The following is a 23,094-nucleotide window of genomic DNA, read 5'->3' as shown; positions in this document are numbered from 1 at the left end:
ACCTGCGCCCTTCAAGAAAGAACTCTGGAGTCCAGCTAGGGTCCTTCCCTCTTATAGTCCACTGCTGAGACAAGACTCAAATAAAATAGGGAATAGCCTAACTAAGCCCTCATTGCGGGCCACTACTCCTACCCTTTCTCTAAGGTCCGACTTGTAGGGCCTGTTGGCCACTCACTTGTCCACACATTCATTCATTCATTCATTCACCCATTTTAAGAACACTGCCTGGACACATCTATGGGCTGGCCTTGTAAATCCACGACCCTCAGCCTCATGGAAGACTTTGGAACTTTTCCTTCATAGCATTGGTCACAATTTTGACTAGACGTTTATTTGTAGAAGTGCATGTTAAATGTTTGTCTCTCTGACTAGACTGTAAGCCCTATAAAAACAAAGATCACATGTTACCTCTCCACCCTGTGTCCCAGGACCCAGCCAGAGCCTTGCAGAAAGCAGGTACTTGGGAAATATTTTTGAAAGCCACATGCACGTATAAATGAATGAATGAATGACTCTCTAAAGGAGATATGACCATTACCATTTTTTAGAAGGAAAATACAGACTCAGAGAATCAGGCAGCTAGCCTCCCACTGTAGCCCCTGGGCAAGGTGGTATTGGAACATGAACCCAGCTGCCTTCATCCCTAATATGTAGACTGGGCCCACACACTCAGGCTCTTCTCTTGGGCCTGCAGGATGACATCATGATCGATATGGAGGTGGAGAGTGACATCCTGGTGTCTTCAGAAGTCCTTGAAGAGGAAGCCAAGGTAGACTTGGTCACCCCTGAGTCCTTTGCCCAGCCGAGCCGCATGGGGAAGTCCATGATTGAAGACCCAGCTGTGGAAGTGGTCAAGAAGATCCTGCAGTGAGTGGCCATGGGGTGTACATGGCCTCAGTTTCCTCTTCTAAAATGGGCCTCATAATAGGACACATTCACATGGTATTATGTGCTAACTGGGTTGGTACCCAATGCCTGCCCTGAGCTGTCCTCATGGTCACTGGGGAAAAGCTCATATCCTTTCCTTTGGTTTCAGACTTCCCAACTCAAAATGCTCAACCCAGCAGTGCGACAAAGATCGGTTCCAGACAGGTAGAGACAAACAGGCCTGTGGGTCTTGGGGCACTGGTGGTGGGAAAGCCAGTGTTGCCACCTGGTCCATCCTCACCTTGGGTCCTCTGTTCTTGTCCTGGGTGCTCATCACCCAAAGGCTTGAAGCGACACCGGAACCGGGGAGAACATGTCGTGAGAAAGGCCCTGTCCAGTGCCAGTGCCACTTCAACAACGAGGTAGGTCTGCTGGGCTGCTGAGGATCTCCCCTTCCCAGATGCCTTCCCTATCCCCCTAGACATAGGCCAGAGACCACCCTGTCCATTTATCAGACTGTCCTCGGAAAGTACCACCTGTACTCACAGCTCTGAGACCCCATTGGACCCAGTGAGAAGTTTGCTCTGAAGCTGGTGTTAGTCAGCTCTGTGCTCATTCCTGCTGAGTGATGCAGCTCACACAGCCTCCCACCTTGAGAGCCCATCTGGGCATTCAGTGGTTTTCCATGGTCACAACTGGTAGATCCCAGCCCTCCTCCCATACCCATTCTTCCCAGTCAAAAAGAGGGACATTGGAGATGGCTTTCTCTCCAGGAGAAATCCTGAGCCTCTGCATCCTGGCCAGGCACTCTGCCCATTATGCCCCTGTAGGGGTCATTAGACTCATTACTCAGTGAATGTGGGCCCACAGTGACACTGATTCAACAGAAGGCAAGTAACAGAGCCAGTGGCTGAACTGACTTTTGGGTCCTCTGTGAGCCCTCATTTATATGGTTTGATTCCTGGTTTTGAGGAAGTAGCAGTGAGGCAGTTCCTGCTTTGCATACCTCCAAAAGGTCCATGAACATGAATGCCATCTGCAACGTGGAAATAAACCTAAGACAAACCAAATGAGAAAAGCAAAGGCTATTTACTCGGAGCTTGGTACAGCAAGGGAGTCAGCCATCATTACTTATGTTTTAGCAGAGACTCAAAGGCAGACAAGAGTGAAAAACTGTATAGTGGAGAAAAGGAAGGCTTTAAATGTGCCTTTATTGGAGGCTGTTGATGTGGGGAAGCTGGAGGCAGGCCAGCTAGCAGCAGGGCATTCTATGTGATTATTTAGGGCTGTGTACTTGACTTTCCCTGATTGGTTCTAAGTTGGAAGCAGGGACAAAATTCAGGGAAGCTGTCAGTTAGTCATCAAGTCCTGGCCATTTGGAGATGATTGTTACAGGAGTTATTGTTTGGCATTCTGGATTGCCACTAGAGATGACAATATGGCTTCCTCCAGATCTGACTTCTATCAGGCTGGCTTCCCGAGTTGTTTATTATAGACAAGGAATTGGTTTCCTGGGCACGTTGCTGCAGGTTCTGGGTCAGAGTTCTGTATTTTTGTACAGTCCAGCTATTGCCCATCTGTATATTCAGTCTCTCAGTGGTTACAAAATGAAGTCCATGTTGCTGGGGCTGTCTGATGTTGCATGGGACATGCTTACACTAAAAATTATTCGCTTCTTATATGGAATTCAAGTTTAACTGGGCACATTGTATTTTTGTTTGAAAAGCACCTCAACCTGTTTTTCTTTGGGTCCTCCCCACAGGAAAGCAAGGATATGAATTTCTGGCCCCTTGCCCCTTCCCAGGGGCCTTGGGTCAGTTTTAGCAATGAGGACTTGACCCCCACGATAAGCATCTCCAAAGCTTTGAGGAGTAGGGAAGTATCTTGAAGGATTCAGGCCCAGACATGGGGGTCACGGTGTCCCACAGGCAGATGCAGGGCCTCCAGCAAGTTAGGTGGGGCTCCCACAGACCTGCCTGTCTACCCCAGCCTCCAGAACACTGATCCACCTTTGTCCCACAGCATCACACGGTACTCCAAGCCCAACCGAATGGACAGAAAGTACCAGGTGCTCGGGGAGAAGCCACCGCCACCAGCTGAGTAAGTGGCACCTTTTCCTTTAAGTCCATTTTAACTTGTTGTCTCTGTGAAGGGGGTGGCTAAATCTGACACAGCTGAGGGGAAAATAAGAAGTGGGGGGCAGAGCAGGAGAGATTTGCAAGGGGAAAGATGAGGGTCAAGGTCAGTTTGTCTCATCCCATTTCACCTAAATTTGTTGAGAGACATTTTCACCAAAATTTCACATTTTCTAAGTTAAGCTTTCTGGGGTAGTGGGAAGCACACCTCTTTCAAGTCTGGGATTTGTTTGTGGGTTTCTTTCTTCAATTTTTTAATGCCTCACCTCCCTCTTTCCTCTTTCCCTTTATTTTAATTTCATTTATTAAAACAAACTCTGTTCCACTTAATGGCTGCATTTCAAGCAAATAAGCAACTTCAGAAAATTGAAAGCAATCAAAGAGACTCAGAGATACCCTCTCCCCCTTAATCAGGGAACTCACCATCAGCCTTTTTGCCCCACTGGTCTTATCTCTGGGGTTTGTGAAGTTTACAAAGAAGGGTGGTTTTCAGGGCACCTGGGCGGCTTAGTTGGTTAAGTGTCTGACTTTGACTCAGGTCATGATCTCATGGCTCGTGGGTTCAAGCCCCATGTCAAGTTTTGAACTGACATCGGAGAGCCTGCTTTGGATCCTCTGTCTCCCTCTCTCTCTGTCATTCTCCCAGCTCTCTCTCTAAGAAATAAATAAACATTAAAAAATAAAGAAAAGAAGAGTGACTTCAGGACCTAGAAGTTGGGTCCAAGTCAGCAGCTAGATGCTCCCTTGTCCCATTCAAAAAAGGCATTCCTCGTCATCAAAATCTTGACTTTCAACTTTTTATAGTTCTGTCATTTTATCACATGTGTATATTCATGTAACTATCACCACAATCAAGAAACAGAACTGTTCCATCACCACCAACTGTATGTCACTCCTGTCACCCCTTTATAGCCGTACCCATGCCCTCTCCCTCTCCATCCCTAACCCTGAGCAACCACTGATCATTTTCCATCCCTATTATTTTGTCATTTCAAGAAGTTCATATAAACAGTCTCATACAGTGTATGACATTTGCAGAGTGGCTTTTTGTACTCAATATGTTGCCCTTGAGATCCACCTAAGTGGTCGCATGTATCAGTAGTTCATCCCTTTGTATTGCTAAATAGTTAGCCACAGTATAGATGCACCACAGTATTTTAGTGGTGAAAAAAAAATCACAGGCTAAACAGAAAAAAAAAATCAAGCACTTATGAAATCTCTGAAAGGGAGAGACTTACCTAGCATAACACAGTGGTGACTTGCTCAGAAAATGGAATCAGACTGATGATGTTTTTACCCCTACCTTGGGACTCTGGCTAAGTGACTTCTCCCCAAGCCTTCACCTTCCCTGTGCACATGGGTAGAAGAGAGTCCTCTTCTTGGAATTGTGAAGACAAGCCAGCAAGTTGTCTACAGGCCGCCCTTGAGTAATGCAGGATCATCACTCCAAGAAGCACTAGATGAAATCACAAGGAAAAAGATGGAAAATTTTGGCAAATAAATTTTTAAACTCCTTTGAGATAAAATGCAATTAAAAGTTAGATAACAACCAGTCAAGACACAATAGTGGTAAATAAAGACAACAAAGGAAAAATTGGCTCCTCTCCCCATCCCCTTCCCCCAGAAAATTGCTAAAGAAATTTCCAGCACACAATAGGGTAAAGGGAGAATAGGAAGAGACCGCACGCGAGGAAGAAATAAAATTAGGAACAAACATGTGGACAAAACACTAATTCTCACTAGAATGCAAACAAATGAAAAGGGAACAAATCCATTCCATATTTTGCCCAACATTAACCAATATGTAAATAGATTTTAGAGGAAGTTCCCAGTTTATCAAGGGAGGGTGCAGATGGTCCCTCCCAGGCACTGCCAGTGGGAGGTGTTAAGGAAAAAATTATTCTGATACTTGTTAAAACAGTAAGGAATACTTTATGTGGGACCATTGCAATAGGTGCCAAGACTGTTGCAACAGGGAAGAGGGATGGGGCTCAACTCAGAATACAATAAGGACAAGAGAAGATTTATAGCCAAAATGCAGAGCGAGGAGGTCAGTAGATTGAAAATTCAACGGTAGTGGATTCTTGCCTACTTAGCAGGATTCTTGCTGCAGGCAGGCCATGGCTATTGGAAATCAGAGGTGCTCAGATATTGGGTGGGGGTGGGTGGGTAGTATCTGAACTGACTTAACAGTATTTTTAATTATTTATTTATTTTTAAAAATCTTTATTTATTTATTTTGAGAGAGAGAGAGATTGAGAATCTCAGGCAGGCTCCATGCTGTCAGTGCACAGCCCAACATGGGGCTCGATCTCATGAACAGTGAGATCATGACCTGAGCCGAAATCAATAGTCCAATGTTTAACCAACTGAGCCACCCAGGTGCCCCTGACTTAGTAGTATTCTTACTAACATAGGACATGGCAAGCCAAAGGCGGTGTCCAAGGATGAGGCCTAGTCAAATAGTAGACAAGGGAAATAAAAGCAAAAATTAACTATTGGGACATCATCAAGATAAAGAGCTTCTGGGGGCACCTGGGTGTCTCAGGTGGTTAACCTACTGACTTTGGCTCAGGTCATGATCTCATGGTTCATGAGTTCGAGCTCCGTGTCGTGTTCTGTGCTGACTGCTCAGAGCCCGGAGCCTGCCTCAGATTCTGTGTCTCCCTCTCTCTCTGCCCCTCCCCTGCTCATACTCTGTCTGTCTCTCATTCTCAAAAGTAAACATTAAAAAATAAGATAAAAAGCTTCTGCACAGCGAAAGAAGCAATCAACAAAACTAAATGGCAACCGACAGAATAGGAGAAGATTTTTGCAAATGACATATCAGATAAAGGGTTAGTATCAAAAATCTATAAAGAACTTATCAAACTCAACACCCAATAAAACAAATAATCCAGTGAAGAAAAGGGCAGAAGACATGAATAGACACCTCCAAAGAAGACATCCAGTTGGCTAACAGTCACATGAAAAGATGTTCAACATCACTCATCATTGGAGAAATACAAATCAAAATCACAATGAGATACCACCGCACACCTGTCAGAATGGCTAAAATTAACAACTCATGAAACAACAGATACTGGAAGGGGTGCAGAGAAAGGGGAACTCTTTTACACTGTCGGTGGGAATGCAAACTGGTGCAGCTACTCTGGAGAACAGTATGGAGGTTCCTCCAAAAAAGCCCCAAACAAACAGAAGTATCTTACCAGCAATTGCACTGTTAGGTATTTATCCAAAGGATACAAAATGCTGATTTTGGGGTGTGTGTGGGTGGCTCAGCTGGTTGGGCATCTGTCTCTTGATCTTGGCTCAGGTCATGATCTCATGGCTTGTGAGTTTGAGCCCTACGTCAGGCTCTACACTGACAGCCTGCTTGGAACTCTCTCTCATCTCCACCCCTACCCCACTTGTGCTTTCTCTCTTTCAAAATAAATAAACTTTAAAAAATGCTGATTTCAAGGGGCACATGCGCCCCAATATTTATAGCAGCACTATCAACAGTAGCCAGATTATGGAAGAAGCCCAAATGTGCATCGACTGATGAATGCATAAAGAGGTGGTACACACACACACACACACACACACACACACACACACCCCACAGGAATATTACTCGGCAATCAAAAAGAATGAAAATTTGCCATTTGCAATGACCTGGATGGAACTAGAATGTATTATGTTAAGCTAAATAAGTCAGTCAAAATATATGATTTCACTTATATGTGGAATTTAAAAAACAGATGGACATAGGGGAAGGGAAGGAAAAATAAGATAAAAACAGGGAAGCAAACCGTAAGAGACTCTTCAATACAGATGGTAGGGGATGGGCTAAATGGGGGATGGGCATTAAGGAGGGCACTTGGGGTGAGCACTGGGTGTTACATGTAAGTGATGAATCACTGGGTTCTACTCCTGAAACCAATACTACACTGTATGTTAACTAACTTGAATTTAAATAAATACATTTTAAAAAAAGAAAGATTTAAAAAAATCAGAAAACCTAACAGTCCAAAAATAGAGGATTGCAAACCATGGTGCTTACATACTAGATGGTGTTACACAGCCATTTAAAAAGATATCTTAATGTGGGGGAACACTTAACAAGTGAACAGAATGTAAAATACACATGAACCTAATTCCAAACTGACTTTAAAAGCAGCCAGAAGGAAATACAATAAAATGTTGGCATTCATTTTCTCCTTTGCTTTTCAGTATATTTCTAATTTTCTTTAGTTATGATGAGTGAATTTTAAAATGAAACAGTGAGTGGCCTATATACATATGTTTTAGAAATTGGCTGCATCACTTAACAAAAATTGTGAAAAATTAAGTGTCCTACATCTTAAGGTTCTAAGTTAAATTAAGTTCTAATACATCTATCCTTTCCCTTATTTCACTTTTACTATTGAGATAATTGACTTAACTGGCCAGGAATATCCACTGGTATTGTGCAACTTTGTTTAATAAAGCCCCAGTGTGTGCAGAGTCAGCCTAAATGGCAGAGGTACCGGAAGGCGGATGTTTGGTCCTACAGGAAGTCCTGCTTATTTGATTAATAAGAAATTGTTCTTTCTTCTTTCAACCAATACTGAGGTACAAATAAGTTCAGACCCTGTAGCGGGACTGGGGGGTCCCATGGTGAGCAAAACAGACACATGCGGTCTGTCTAGATGGACTTTACCATCTTCTAGAAGAGAAGCCAGTCACAAAAATCAATCCCAAATCCCTCTGTGGGGAGTGTTGTAGGGCTGAGGACCACTCTGAGAGCATTGGACCAGGATGGTCAGGAATTGCCACCAGGTTAGGATCTGAGGAAGAGCAGGAGCAAATGTGACCAAGAAGAAAGTTAACCATGTTCTCTGGGGAGGAATCAGTGTGTGCAAAGGTCCCAGGGCAGGAGCAAGTAGCTACAATGAGTGATGAGGCCAAAAGAGAATAGACTCTTGGAAGGGGCCAAACCCAGCTTATCACATACAAGAACCATTAAACTAGACAAATAGAAATATTAGGTGAGAACACACCTGGAAATCACATGAACTGTCCAATCCTGGCTGGGCTGCTGAGCACTCAGAATGTTCTGTCCATTTGGTTTTGTCCACACCATTTGGTGTGATTAGACAAGACCCCTCAGGGATCTGTCTTTTGTGTCTTTCAGGGATTTTAAAGGGATCATCCTGACCCTCCTCTGGGAGAGCAATGAGCATCTGCTGAATGTTGTGGAGGTGAGGGCTGCTGCCCAGAGGCCTCTGCGTGCCCCTGGACTGGCTGCTGGCCATATGTCCCCAGCCACCTCTGCCTCTTAGATTTTGCTGATAATGGCTTTGTGGGTGAAATTGAGAGAAAGGGACCCACAATCACAGCTACCTAGCTTCTGTCACTTCATGTGGTGTTTTCTTCATGCTAAAAATTAAACCTCATTCATTCATTTATCCATTTACTGAGCCACCAAACATTTCTCGGACACTTACTACATGTCAGATACTGGGTGGGCTAAGAGGAACAAGCCCAGTCTCTGTCCCTGGGAGGCCAGCACCCCGCATAGGGCAACAGACATGGCGGCACCACAGGGAGATGGATGGGGCTGCTGGAGCTACCGAGTGCACAGTTCCAGCACACCCCACACAGGGGTGTCTGTGTGCGTTCCTGTCGGCCTCCCACTAGGCTGCAAATCCTTCAGAATAGGGTCTGTGAGTCATCCATATTTGTGGCCTTTGGCCTAGTACCTAGTTTGGCACTTCATAGAACGCTCTCAACCTGGTCGTTGGAATGAGATTCCATTTGGGTCTTGAAGGACAAAAAAAGAGTTTTGCCATTCAGTCACTTATGCCTTGAGTACTGGGATATTGGCAGTGGAAAAAAGGGCAGTTGGGTAGGAAGAGTGACATCAGGAGAATGGGCTAGGAGGTGTGGAGAGTGGGGTGGAGGATGCAGGAGCATGGGCCAGAGCCCCATGGTGAGCATCCTTGCCCAGACAGCATCGACCTCTTTTGCAGGAGTTTTACCGCAAAGAGAAGCACTCAGTCACCAGGCCTGACTGCATGTACGAAAACTTTGACCAGTGTGCAGAGAATATCTGCAAGAGGATCCTGGAATACCATGTCCAGACAGACGAGTACCATAACTCCTGCCTCATAGGTGGGTCTGGGCGGCAGGCGGGCAGGCAGGTCGAGGGTGTGGCACATGCCACCAATTGAGCAGAGCCTGGGCCTCACAGCCCGGAGGGTGCCCTCCTGACCCGGAGGTCACTGAGGGAGGCACAGGAGCCTCCCTGTGAAAAGCTGCCATCTTGGAATTAGGTAAAAACATTGATCAGATTTAACTGGGAGGCACAACAACGCTGAAAAAAAAATCACTTTTCTTGAGAAATCTGGTGATTTGTATCACTAAAAATGTTTTGTTCATTGCACAGGTAATTTTGACAGCTTTATTGAGATAGTCACATACCACACAATTTGCCCGTGTAAAATCTCCAATTCAGTGGATTTTAGTATATTCTCAGAGTTGGGCAACGATCACTACTTCCCTGTCCCTCCATCACTGCCCCAGCCCTAAGCAGCCACTCAACTACTTTCTGCCTCTGCAGATTTCCTATTCTGAGCTTGCATATGCACGGAATCACTGTGTGCTCCTTTGTGAGTGGTTTCTTTCATTCTGCATAACATTTTCAAGGTTCATCCGTGTTGTAGCATGTGTCAGTATTTCATTCCTTTTCATGACTCACTCTTATTCCATTGTGTGCATATGCCACGTTTTGTTTACCCTGCATCAGTAGACATTTGTCTGTTTCCACCTTTGGCTACTGTGAATACTGCTGTTATAAACATTCACATACACGTTTTGTGTGGACATAAGTTTTCCTTTCTCTTGGATGTATAGCTAGGAGTGGAATTGCTGGGTCATGTGGTAACTCTGTTACCACAAATTTGAACATTTGAAGAAAACTTCCAACGGGTATTTGTTAAGTATCAGCTGTATGCCTGGCCCATGCTGGGCTCTGATGACCCCGATAGACACAGCCTCCTGGAGAATAGGGACGTGAAAACAGGCAGGTAGAATACATCTTGCCATTTACATTTATTGTAATGACATTAAAGAGGCTGTGAAAACACGCCCAGCGCCCACCTTTGCCCATTTCTCCACGTTCCTCTGCATCTTTGTCCATAGCCACGCGTGTTTTATGCGGTTGTAAGTCCTAATTATTCCTGCTGTGTTGGGTAGAAGGGGGAGATGATTGGAGGAGAGCTAGACCTAGTTTCAAGGCCCAGCACTGCCTTCTCTCTGCCTTATGACCTTGACCAAGTCACCTCACCTCTGTGAGCCTCAGTTTCCTTGTCTGTAAACTGCAGATAAAGACAACACTCACTGTGCAAGTGTTTTGAGGATTAAGCCCACTACACAGACTTGCCATATACAGAGGAAATAACCAGTGGTGGCTCTCACTACTGTGGCTATAGAATGACTGGCATTGAAACTACTGGAGCATTTTGTTTCTCTAGCTCAGAATGTCCCCATGTGAAGTCTGGGATCCTATCCTATGTGACCTTCCTCAAAAGAAAGGTTCTGTGGTCAAACGTATAGGTTTGGGAAATGCCGAAGATTATGTCCCTCTCTGGAAGAGTCACAGTTCCCATTAAATGGAGACTTCCATTTCCTGATATTTGGGAGTCCAGTATCCTGACCACCTTTCCCACTGAAAACATTTACAAGTATTGGATATACCATTTTTGGGATGAGCTCTTTTAATTGATGAGCTACCTGTAAAGTAAGAAATACACAAGGGTCCCACATTGGGTGAAAATAGGAACTCCAAGAAAGAAATCGAACAGTAACACATTGCCGTAAGGATATTGCTGACTCCCAGGTGAGCTTGAGCCTTTGTTTTCATGGCCTCCAGGGCTTTGGGAGCAGAAGACAAAGCCCCAAACCACCCATGGTGCAAAGTCTGGAAGGACACAAGCCACAGAAAACTGGGACCACCCCCTCAGGGCTCTAGCTGCAAAGTGGGGTGAATGAGACAGAAACCAAGTCTCCCTCCCCTGTCCTTCAGCACCACCAGCAGCAGCAACTAGAAGGAAACTGTCTTATTAAAAAACCTTGGTACTGGGTAAAGCAGAAGGGAAACTCTAATAAGAATCTGTAACTATAAAATGGCCTTGGTGCCTGAAGTTAACTTTGTTTTTGTAGATCATCCAAAAGACCTCCAACCGACAATTTAACTTAAAATGGTCTTGAATTAGTGGTGCCCAGATGCTTATCTGGTAGACACCATAAATCCTTTCTAGAAAAGAAACCCACCTTCAATTCATGCCTCTAAGGATTCTCACAAGTCAAATTCCCAGAATAAGAGCTCACAGTAAACAAACAAACAACACACACACACACACACACACACACACACACACACACAGGGAAAAGGCCCCTAAAGCATGAGGCAGCAGAAGGAGATCAGTAAAGACTTCAGATACTGAACCTATTAGACACAGAATATAAAATAATGTATTTATTACAGTTAAATTAAAAAGGATACTGGAAACATGAAGAAGGAGTGAGAGACTATGAAAATGACCAAATAGATAGGAAAGAGAACCACATAGAACTTCTATATTGGAAAAATAAATAGTTGAAATTTTGAAATTGTGAATGGCTTCTACTATCAGAGAAAATTTCCAAAACACAATGCAGAGAAACAAAGAGATGATAGTCTGGGAGAGGTAAAGGGATATGGATGAGAAGGTAGGTGTAACGTAGAGCTACTTAGGGGTCCCCAGGGACAGAAGGGGACCAGGGTCGAGGCAGTCTTTGAGGAGATAATGGATAAAACAGACTCCTCAAGGCTCCATGCACTTTTCATAAGCTGGGAAGTCCTGTAGAGTATTGAAGAGAAGTCCTTTGAATTTGCTTAATCCAGTATTTTCTGTACTGCTCTGACCACAGGATCCCTCCTAATGAGATAGCTATGACCACATTGTAGACCAAGTCCTTCTCTTTGGGAAATTGCTTTGGGGCTTTGTGGGAGAGATCACTTCAGCAGCTTGGCTCTGCTCTGTTCCCTCGCCTGGTCCCCCACCTCCCAACTCCTGTAGAATTACGGGCCCAGATGAGGAGATTTGAGGAGCTGCTGCCCCAGGTCTGCTGGCTGGTGATGGAGAACTTCAAAGAACACCACTGGAAAAGATTCTGTGCATCTGCCAAAGAGATCCGGGGACAGTTCTGGGATTATCAGGAGAAGCTGGAGATAAGGAAGGTGGGAGCCCCAGGACTAGTCCTCCTTCTCTGGGACCAAGGGCCCCTGGGAGCTCAGAAATGGGGGCAAGGCATAGGCAGAACTGGCCAGGCTGGCATCGTTGCATGGGGACTAAGGGACACAGGGCATTGGAGAAATGCCTTCTTCTTCATAGAAGGTGTTCAATAAACTCCTTTTTTGGATTTAATGAGTGGGTCTGCTGATTCTGTGGGAGTGTGGTCATTGACATGAGCAGCAAAGGTCTACCTGGTTCTTGGAGCAGAGACATGGATGCCATTGATTTTATTGGACTTAAGGCTCTGGTTATACCGGGGCTGCTGCTCAGCTCTCCCACTCCCCAGCCTTCAGAGTCAGCTCCAGTCATGCCCCCATCTTGCCTTCTCTGCCTTCCTCTGTCCATCCATGGCCTTTCCCACACCCGGGTCAGAGCACACAAGTCTGACTATGGCCATTTAGCAGAGGGCATGGGCCCGTGACATTCTGGCCCTGACCTAGAGACCAGGTCAAAATCCCCACTGATTTCTGGATTGTTTGATTAAAGGATGAAAATGCCCAGAAGCTCCATCAAAATCTCGGACATCCCGCACATATCCAAGAAATGGAGTCTCTGTGTCAAGTGGAAGAGAAAAGGCAGAATGATTTAGACACTGTGATTATGGCAACCAGGGAGAAGCTTGAGGTCAGTGGTGCCATTGGCTGCTGGGCCTGGGTGCTGAGGGCTGTACTGCCCCCAGATAGACTCCCCCAACTGACAGTCCAGCAACAGCACTGAGCATGGCCCCTAGATGGTACCCTGGCCAAAGGGGGCATGAAAGCCAGCAGGTTTCATAGAGCTGGCTGGTCATTACTGACTGGCTTAACTTGCATCTTTTGATTTCTAAATGAATTAATTACAAAATTACTAATGAGAACTTTTTTCAAGACCCTCATCTATGTATTTTGTGTTTAGTGAATAACCTCTGGGTGTTCCTTGGCCACCTCTTTTTTTTTAATGTTTATTTATTTTTGAGAGAGAGAGAGAGAGAGAGAGAGAGAGAGAGAGGAGAGACAGAAAGCAAGTGGGGGAGGGGCAGAGAAAGAGGGAGACACAGAATCCGAAGCAGGCTCTAGCCTCTGTGCTGTCAGCCCAGAGCCCGATGCGGGGCTTGAACTCACAAACTGTGAGATCATGACCAGAGCCAAAGTCAGATGTTTAACTTACTGAGCCACGCAGGCGCCCAGCTTGACCAGTTCTAAACCATTTCCTATCTTGGAGCCCAGTCAGCTCTTGGGAGAGGCCTCTTGGCTGAGTACCAGATGCCACTTAACTCGGACATAGTTGACTCATGGCTTTGGTCTCGTCTCACCTGCCAGCTCCCCAAGTCCTCCCTCAGCTGGCCTTGGGGGCAGACCCCTCTCCCTGCAGCAGCAGACTCCCCATGTTCCCTGCAGGAATTCACCAGGAAGTACGGCCGGTTTTTCATAGCCAGCCTGGCCACCTTCACCGAGAAGTTCCTGCTGCAGTTGGATGAAGTGGTCACCATCGACGATGTCCGGGTTGCAAGTAAGTGGTGCCATGGACCTTGTGCCTGAGCCCCAGGGGTGGGGGTGAGATGGAGGCAGACGGGCCCAGGGCATCTGCTTTTCCCCAGCTCACTGGAATGAAACCAGATTCTCTACCGAGAGGACTGATGGTTTTTGGTTTTCGTTAACAGTAAGGTGTTGTTGTTTTTTTAATTAAAAAAGTAAATCCCAAATGGGTCAAAAATTATATGTAAAAAAATAACCCTAATAGTAAATATTTTCATAATCTTGGAGTAGGGACAGCTTCCCTAAGTAGGAGATGAGGGCCAGAAGCTGTGAAGGCAATGGCTGGCACTCCTCCATGGCCAAAATAAAAACGAAGAAAAATGTCAAAAACTTGAAAGAAAAACCACAACTGGACAAATGTTCCTAACAGGCTATAGGCCAGAAAAAGACGTAACCTCCCCCATGGTAGAGGTTACATTTCTAAAAAGAGGCAAAGGACAAACACATGCAATGCAAAAGAGAAGCAGTTCATATGTACAGTGAGTGTAAAAGATGCTTGACCTCACTGAGGATGAATAATGAGAATGTAAACACTATTAAGATATCACTTTCACCAACAGCCTGGCAAGGTTTGCAAATTGAGTGACACCCAGCCCTGGTGAGAATGTCAGAAAGCCCAGGTACCACAGAGACCCCTGGAGAGGTGTACATCAATATCCCTGTCTTGGAGAGCCCTCTGTCAGCACCTGTCGAAATTCAGACGTTGTATACCTTTCACCCGGCAGTTCTAACACTAGGAATATATCTGACAGAAATACACAATTTTTCCAAAGATATCTTTCCAAGCATATTCATCACAGCACCATTTGATGTTGCAAAGAACTGGAAACAACACTAACATCCACGTGTAGGTGATTGGATCAGTAAATTATGGTCCTGATGTACAAGTGCATACTGGGCAGCCATTAAAGGGGGTCAGCGTGTCTACGCATGCCAGTGTGCAGAGTCAGGAAGGAATACTGTTATGGGAAAAAGCAAGTTCACAATTAGTACTTATCTATGATACCATTTTTTTTTAAAAAGTGCATATGTGATATAAACATATATTCACATATATGTATGTGAATCTGTGTGAGGGACAGACACAGAATGAGAAAGACAGAGCCTGAGGGACAGGTCCCACACTGTTGACAATGATCACCTCTGGTGGGTGGAATGGTGACAGACTCCTAAATTTTTTTCTTTTCCCCCGTTAGGTGATGTTTAAACTTTTTCTAACGTGTGTTTTGCTTTTATAACTATATAAAGACTAATATTTTTTTATTTTGTTTATTTTTGAAAGAGAAAGAGAGACAGAGACAGAGCATGAGCAGGGGAGGGGTCAGAGAAGGAGAGCGACACAGAATCTGAAGCAGGCTGAGACTCTGAGCTGTCAGCACAGAGCCCGATGCCAGACTCGAACTTTTGTTGTTTTTTTTTTTTAACGTTTATTTATTTTTTTGAGACAGAGAGAAACAGAGCATGAATAGGGGAGGGTCAGAGAGAGGGAGACACAGAATCTGAAACAAGCTCCAGGCTCTGAGCGGTCAGCACAGAGCCCGACGCGGGGCTTGAACTCACGGACCACGAGATCATGACCTGAGCCGAAGCCGGCCGCTTAACCGACTGAGCCACTCAGGCGCCCCCAGACTCGAACTTTTGAACTGCGAGATCATGACCTGAGCTGAAGTCTGACGCTTAACCGATTGAGCCTTCCAGGCACCCCGAGGTTTAAATCATATAGTAAATGTTATCCATTTACTTACCTACTGAGTAATTAAAATAGATTACTTGTATTTTTAAGAGCTTTTGGGATCCCTGGATGGCTCAGCTGATTGAGTGTCTGACTCTCGATTTTGGCTCAGGTCGTAATCTCATGGTTTGATCAATCAAGTCCCATATCAGGCTCCATTCTGAGCATGGAGCCAGCTCAACTGTCTCTCCCTTTCCCTCTACCCCTCCCCGACTTACTCACACGTGCACTCTCAAAAGTTTTTATTACAAAGACAATACATTGTTATGGTAAAAATTAAAAACTTAGGGTGCCTAGGTGGCTCAGTTGGTTAAGCGTCTGACTTTGGCTCAAGTCATGGTCTCACAATTCGTGGGTTCAAGCCCTGCATCACGCTCTGTGCTGGCAGCTCTGAGCCTGGAGACTGCTTCTGATTCTGTGTCTCCCTCTCTCTCGGCCCCTCCCTTGCTTGATCACTCTCTCTCTTAAAATAAATAAAAACATTAAAAAATTATTTTTAATTAAAAACTCAATCTTAATTACAAAGAAAGGGAAAAACACAGTCCTTCTACTCAGAACTAAGTGCCCTTAATGTTTGCTGTCCCATCTTTCCAGTCCTTTCCTTTTGGGCACAGACCTGAGTGTGTGTGTGTGTGTGTGTGTGTGTGTGTGTGTGTGTGTGTGTGTGTTACAGGGTGTGTGCTCTTCCATGTCCTAATTCGCCCTCGGGTGGACATTGGCCAAGCCAGTCAATCATCTTCTTGAGCATTTTCACTTGTTGTGCATTGTGCTTTATTCATTAGTCCCCTGCTGTTGAACGTGGGGCCATTTCCAATTTTTCACTCCTATAATTGTGCTGAAGGGAACATCTTCATCCTTATATCTCTATTCCAGGGCAATAGGTTCCTGGAAGTGGACTTTTTGGGTCACAATGTATATGCATTTTGAGGTAGTGGTTATTTTCCCATATTGGAAGTCTCTGTGTCCAGTGCAGGCCCTGTTTGGGAAAGCAGGGCCTGCAGAGGCACTAGAGATGAGGCCTGAAGGAGGCTGGGCAGAGCAGGCAGCCGGGAAGCCACTCTTGGTAACTTGGAAGGAACCGTGGAGCTGGAAGAGCCCCGTACCAGCCCCAGGGAGGCCTCTCCTGCTGTAACTCCGGCTTCTGGGCCAAGCAGCCTGGCCCTGCCCTCCCTGGCAGATCGGGGCAGCTCCTGCCTGCTGGCTGTCACTCAGCTGCTGCAGCCCCGTCAGGAAGGCACTTGAAAGGACAGGTCAGTGAGCCAGAGGGACAACATTGAATGTGTTTGCCCCAGGGATAGTTCAGAACCCATTTGAGCTGGTATAAGCCAAAGAGGGGTCTATAAAGCTTATTTGGAGGCTTGTGGAAGCTGTGTGAAGGTCAGAGCGTCGGGCTCTGGGCTTTGGAGCTGGGAAGACCGCCTAAATCACACCTCCCATCACCAGCCCCCCCACCCCCACTGGGCCTTCAGATCTGGTGCTTTCAGCTTCTCTGTGGGACTGGGCTCTGCCTCCCACTGGACACTCCAAGTCGGGAGGAAGGGAGCAAGCCCTCATCCCTCTAAACGTAGGGTCGGGGGAAATCCCCTTGATCTCAGCCCGTGTGTGAGGCTATGGTCATAACCTGTCTTTTGCCTGCCAGGGATGGAGCCTACCAAACAGAAAACATCAATCCTCATACGGAGGAAACTCGCTAGGCTTTCCCTGAAGGAAGAAAGTGAGAAGCCCCTGATTGAGCGGGGGAGCAGGTAAGAGCCAAGAGCATTGAAGAATACCACCAATGGCTGAGTTTGCTGGAGCACGAGGCAGCGGCATAGTCAGGGGCAACTGGAAGCCTTGGAAAGGCATTATGTTCTAAGCCTCAGTTTCCTTGCCTGTGAAATGGGCATGGAAGCCCACCTTCTGTGGTATTACAAAGAGAAAGTTTCATGAGATTGTACTTAGAGTGCCCCTGGCACACAGTTAAGAGCTCAGCAGCTATTAGTTCCTTTGATAAGGACCCACAAAGGGGCGCCCAAAGAAAGGGAGGCCCATCCCAGTATGGGGCACATTCTTGAGTCACTGGTCGCACTGTGGAGCGCTGAATGTGTGATAAGAGCTGTCAAAGTCCTTGTTCTCTGTGCCCCAAGAATGTGACTCTGGAAGAGGAAGTAAGGCAGGGATTTGCCCAACACAGTGGGAAAAATGGGCCAGGAATCAGTGACTGCCACCTGGCTGGCCCACTGCTGAGGAAACTGAGGCCTGCAAAAGGGAGACAACTAGAAGTGCAGCATTCCTCTCTCCTGTGCAGAAGCCAAGACCGGCTACACACATGGATTCAGTGTGAAAGTAGGAAAAAGAACTTGAAGAAACTTAATGTTAAATGCTCAGTGAGGTTTTTCTTTTAAGGAAGACATTTACAACATGATCTTTTAAAAAATAAAAAAAGGCAAAGGTATGCCAAACGTTTCCACCGGGATTGGAGGGTGCGCTGTGAAGGACGATGACAAGCATGTCAGACTTTTACATGCATGTTTGTTTGTAGGAAGTGGCCAGGAATCAAACCCACTGACGTCACCATCCAAAACAAGATTCTCCTCCGGAAAACATCATCCATCATCACCACCAAAACGACCCTGGGCCACCTGGCGGCCGTGGAAGCCCGAGATGCCGTCTACCTGGTGAGTCGAGAGACAGGGTGCAGATGGGCATGTCCTAGGGAGCACAGGGCAGCTCAGTTTGGCTGCCTTGGGAAGAAGGGAGCTTCCCATCCCAAGGTGCCCTCATGTTTGGCCCATGGGGAAGGTGACCCATGCAGGGGGCCCCAGAGCACAGTGTCAACACTCAAGACAGTTAATGTTCGCAGACCCATGTTCGTGGGTCATGTCCAATCCCAGTGATAGTGTGGGTCTGATGGCATGAGCCCCAGTGCCAGGGGGAGCCCAGCTGAGGGACACCACCCAGACTGAGGGGTGAAGGAAGACCTCTGGAAGAACAGTTGAGTCAGAGTGAGGGGACAGAGTAGTAAGAGGCACAGAGGCCATGGGAGCAGTGGGAGGCAGTGGGTAGAGCAGCTGGCAGTTACTGGGCACCTGCCACGCTTCTCTCAACATGAGGCATCTCACTGACTCCTCATAATGGCCCCATGAGGAAAAGAATTGTCCACCTAGTACTGATGAGGACATTGAAGCTTAAAGAAATGTGTCCCCCTCGTGCTGCTATGAAGTAACAAAGGCAGGATTTGAGCCCAGTGCCTATTAGTCACCCCTGGGGCCTGTCTAAAGAGGAGGCTGCACCCAGATGCTGCCTGTGGCAGTGTTGGTCCTGGTCCCGAGAGAGAAATCTTGTCCTGCCCAGGGTACAAGATAGGCTGACCCCACTGGGGGAGAGCCCACGCCCTTCCCTGGCCACTATGCCAAGCTTGGGCAGAGGGGACACCTCTGTCGAGTTCAGTAAGGGTTCAAGGTGTGGAGGGATCAGCCTTACATGGAAACCAAGTCCCCTGAGCTCCAAGGAAGCCACAGTGCGGTATGGCAGTTAGGAATGGTGCAGAGTCCAGAATCAGGGGCATGGGTCCTTGTCCCTGCTCAGCCTCTTTCTAGTTGGGTGACCCCAGGCAAGATTCTGAGCCTCAGTTTCCCCATCTATAAAACGACTGGACCTGCCGAATGGGTTGCTGGACAGATTACATGAGAAATGATTTGTGGAACCCTTGTCAGTGTCTGGAGTAGGTTTAAAACCACCCGCCAGTGGGGTATTGCATTCCTGTAGGTCCCAGAGTCCAAAAGTCCCTCCTCATCTGGCCTCCTCCTGCTGGTTTGCTCCCAGAAATATTTAGCATTATTTGAAAAGGAGTTGAAGAAGATCCAGGACGACAACACATTGCAGGTGAAGGAGGCTCAGCGCTGGAAGGACAGCTGGAAGCGCTCCGTGGATACCATCCAGGGCCTATACTTGTGACACCCTCAACGCACCCCACATAAAGGTTCATTTTTTATGGACTCCTTCTCTATCCATCTGTCCGTCCATCCATCCATCCATCCATCCATCCATCCGTTCATCCATCCCTGCTCTATACCCAGCACTGTAGCTTCATCAGTGACCAGGACATGGTGTGGTCCCTGCCCACGTGGATGGGTAAGGAGGACAGAGGTGAAATGGGTTCCATGTGGTTATCAGGGTTGGTGGGTCACAGGAGTGGGCCACTTAAAATAGAGACCAGTAATTCAGAGGACATAATTCCAATAGGCATGCTTGGCACTTCATCTTGGAAAATGAAATAATAAAACTATCTGGGCATGGGTATATTTACATTTAACAAAGTGTAAGATAATTGCAACCATGCAACCCACAAAGAATTCATCCAGTCTTGATTGGGTATCTGCCTGGCAACTTGCCTGACCAAATTATAGTATTTTGAGGAAAATCTTCCAGGACTCCTTAATTTTCCTAGGGGCCCCTTAAATCTTGTGAGACTCAGATCCTTCCCTCTGGAAGCCTCCATCTTGCATCTTCCTTGTTGATTTTCTCTTCCTTGATTAAATGGCCTAACCACGCCACATCTCATTTGTTAATAGCTTTTTGTGGCACTTGGATGGACTGCTTATATCCCTTCCTTGATTTCATCAACTCCTGTTCCTTTTACCTGGTTTGCATTTTGACTTTGCATCAGTTTGGATTTTCCTATGCTTTACCTGTTTTAATGACTTGATGAGGTAGGCTTTTGCTCCCATTTACAGATGTGGAAATTCAAGTTCAGGAGGTCAAGACAACCTCCTCAAAGGTATACAGCCAGTATAGTGCCTCAGCATACTTTCTGGTTCCCCAAAAGTGGACAAAGACTTGGGGGCAAGCCATTGTTTTGGAGATGATCCCAAGAAGCATGAATGAGGTCATGGGGAAGGGGAGCCTGGAAGAAGCCTTGGCCTTGCTCCAGACCCCTTCTAACCCTCCTCCACACACACCAGACACATCTGTCCTCCTCACCTGTCCCCCACCCTGCATTGCCTGTCCCCTGGCCTGTCACTGACCTACCTCCTGACCTGTTTTCCTGTAGCCACTGTCCACACTAGGGACTGTGGGCTCATTGTAGTTCCAGGTGCTCACAGAGGTGGACTGCAAGACCCCAGTCCTTCTCTCAAAGCTACCCTTGGAACCTTAGGGACTTCCCCATCGAGCAGGTAGTTAGGGAAATGGATGCCACTGCCCCATGATAGAGCTGCCTCCAACCTCTTTCCATTCTCCCTCTTGTAAGTTCTCCCATGTCTGCTCTTTCTTGACCATGCCTCCATGTTCCCCACCCAAGAAGTCAGTGTGAGTGAATGTGCTTGAGCACATGTGAGGATGTGGAGAGGAAAATGACCTCCACAATGGAGAGGAGGTGGGCAGGGGCCCCCTGGGATCCTAGAGTTTCTCATCACCAAGTAAACTCTTTCAGGATGTGTTGAGCCCTGGCCTACAAGGCCAAAGCCCTTCCTTATCCTCCGGACTCTGCCCACCTCCTGGGCCCCAGACTGGTCCTTGACTCACTCTTGGTCTCAGTTTCCCAATTGTGCAACAAAAGCCTGATACAGAACCACATAAGGGGATGCTCAGTGAGGTCCAGCTCCATCGAAACAGGTTGGGGTGTTGAGATGGAGTGATATGGGTACAGAAAGGAACACAGTGTATGGTAGCCAGGCTTTGTGTCCATGGCCAGGCACACACAAGGGGTCCTGGGGAAGACCCAAGAAGAGTGCATACACGAGCCCGCAAGTTGACGTGTACGCGTGTACATTGTACTAGTAGTTCCACACATGAGGTGGGTCTCCTTCAGCCAGCTCTGTGCACCCCACAGCTGCTGAGGCCTGGGTCATATGTTCACCACTGGACCCAGCAAGGGCTGTCAGCCTCACTTAGCCACTAGGATGAAGGGTGGGGAAGGGGCAGTTCCCTGAAGAAACACTAATGTCCTGTTCCCAACAGAAGAGGGCATGAATGTCAGCCAGGCAGAAACACCAAGTCTCAGAATCATGCAAGCTGCCTGCATACCTGTCTCTGCCACTATGCACAAAGGGCTGTGTCCCAGGGAAAGGGCCTATCTTGTACAAGGTCACATAGTGATTCAATGGCAAAGCTCCTACATTTGCCTATGTATAGTAGAAAATCCAGTAGAAAAATAATGTGGCACAAAGAGATTTCTATCTCTTTCACATAAAAGAGCTCTTTTTTCTGTTGTGGGACAACTCCAGTGACCCCCACCCCAGGCAACTGGACGATAGCACTGACTTATTTGTGACTTACTGACAATAACCAGAGAAAATCACTTATGTTCCAGGAGAGGGGCCGTCCTCTTAACCTGCCCTTTTCTGTATTCACAAAACTTTCCTACAACCCCTATGGTGGAGGACATTTGCTAATAAAACAAACCAAAGACAAAAGCAAATCCCCCAAACCCAAAAAAGCTCTAGAGGCAGGCCGTCCTTATTGGTCCTGGACTGCTCATCATGGAAGACCACGGGTCATCTGTCCTTCCCCAGCATCTTAGCATGTGGTTTCTATCATCAAGGCTGCCCATGGTCCAGGTCTACACTTGAGACTGCAGGCAGGAGAAAAGAAGGAGGGAAAAGAGGCCCTCCCAGCTGTATCTGTCCCATCTGACCAGCCTCCCCAAAGTCCCCCATCATACTCTGTTCACATGTCATTGACCTAAACGTCGGTCACTCTTAGCTGTCAGAGAGGTTAAGAACTTTAGTCTTTTCATTTGTTGAATTGCTTCCCAAATCAAAACTGGTTTTTAAGCAAAGTGGGAATGAAAATGTGGAAACTACCAGTGCTCTTTCCTACACAGAACTTCAAGATGAAGAGGAGAGGGGGTTATTTCCAGGTGCGTGGGGCATCCACAGCCTCTCTTTCCTTGGTGTTCACTCATTCACAGAGAGAACAAAAAGTCTGTTCTAAACCAGTGTGTGAGTGGGATTGTGTTGATTTTTATCTGCTTGTCCCTTATAAGAAGACCTCAGAAAACCCTCTTCTATTTCATAAATGGGGTGGAGAGAGGTGGGGTTGTGAAGTCTTGTAGGCAAGCAACATGTTCCTAAAAAGCTGAGTCAAAATCATATGTCTGTAAATCAAAGAATAGAATCTGTTGACCCCACCATGTTTGACCCTCGTGGTAAATACTAGGAAAAATAATACGCACAAAATAAAACTAATAGTAGTTAAAACTTCTCGTGGCAAAGTTTATCATGGACTAAAGATTAATGGAAGAAAAAATACATTTGGAAAACATTTTGATATGCATAACTTTAATTATTATTAAAAATAATAATCCCTAGAGATGACTGGGTGGCTCAGTCAGTTAAGCGTCTGACTTTGGCTCAGGTCATGATCTCAAGGTTCCTGTGTTTGAGCCCCACGTAGAGCTGTGTGCTGACAGTGTGGAACCTGAAGCCTGCTTTGGATTTTGTGTTTTCTTCTTTCTCTGCCCCTCCCCTGCTCACACTCTGTCTCTCTGTCTCTCTCTCTCAAAAATAAATAAACATTAAAAATTTTTTTAAAGGGCGCCTGGGTGGCGCAGTCGGTTAAGC

General features: G+C 46.5%; 1 protein-coding gene across 1 annotated transcript in view; it reads left to right on the top strand.

Moving 5' to 3' along the window:
• CCDC180 (coiled-coil domain containing 180) overlaps positions 1 to 19,527 on the top strand; it is a 60,466-nt gene extending 40,939 nt beyond the window's left edge. Inside the window, exons 28-39 of the mRNA XM_058694842.1 lie at positions 695 to 867; positions 1,037 to 1,092; positions 1,211 to 1,289; positions 2,890 to 2,967; positions 8,161 to 8,227; positions 8,999 to 9,140; positions 12,089 to 12,249; positions 12,791 to 12,928; positions 13,681 to 13,792; positions 17,190 to 17,295; positions 18,072 to 18,207; positions 19,355 to 19,527. Of these exons, the coding sequence (XP_058550825.1) occupies positions 695 to 867; positions 1,037 to 1,092; positions 1,211 to 1,289; positions 2,890 to 2,967; positions 8,161 to 8,227; positions 8,999 to 9,140; positions 12,089 to 12,249; positions 12,791 to 12,928; positions 13,681 to 13,792; positions 17,190 to 17,295; positions 18,072 to 18,207; positions 19,355 to 19,486 (1,380 nt within the window). The 3' untranslated portion in view covers positions 19,487 to 19,527. The remainder of the gene's footprint in view (positions 1 to 694; positions 868 to 1,036; positions 1,093 to 1,210; positions 1,290 to 2,889; positions 2,968 to 8,160; positions 8,228 to 8,998; positions 9,141 to 12,088; positions 12,250 to 12,790; positions 12,929 to 13,680; positions 13,793 to 17,189; positions 17,296 to 18,071; positions 18,208 to 19,354) is intronic.
• Positions 19,528 to 23,094: the final 3,567 nt, after the last annotated feature.

The sequence above is a fragment of the Neofelis nebulosa genome, chromosome 12 (genome assembly GCF_028018385.1).
Source record: "Neofelis nebulosa isolate mNeoNeb1 chromosome 12, mNeoNeb1.pri, whole genome shotgun sequence".
NCBI lineage: Eukaryota > Metazoa > Chordata > Mammalia > Carnivora > Felidae > Neofelis > Neofelis nebulosa.
This window is presented reverse-complemented; position numbering and strand designations above follow the sequence as displayed.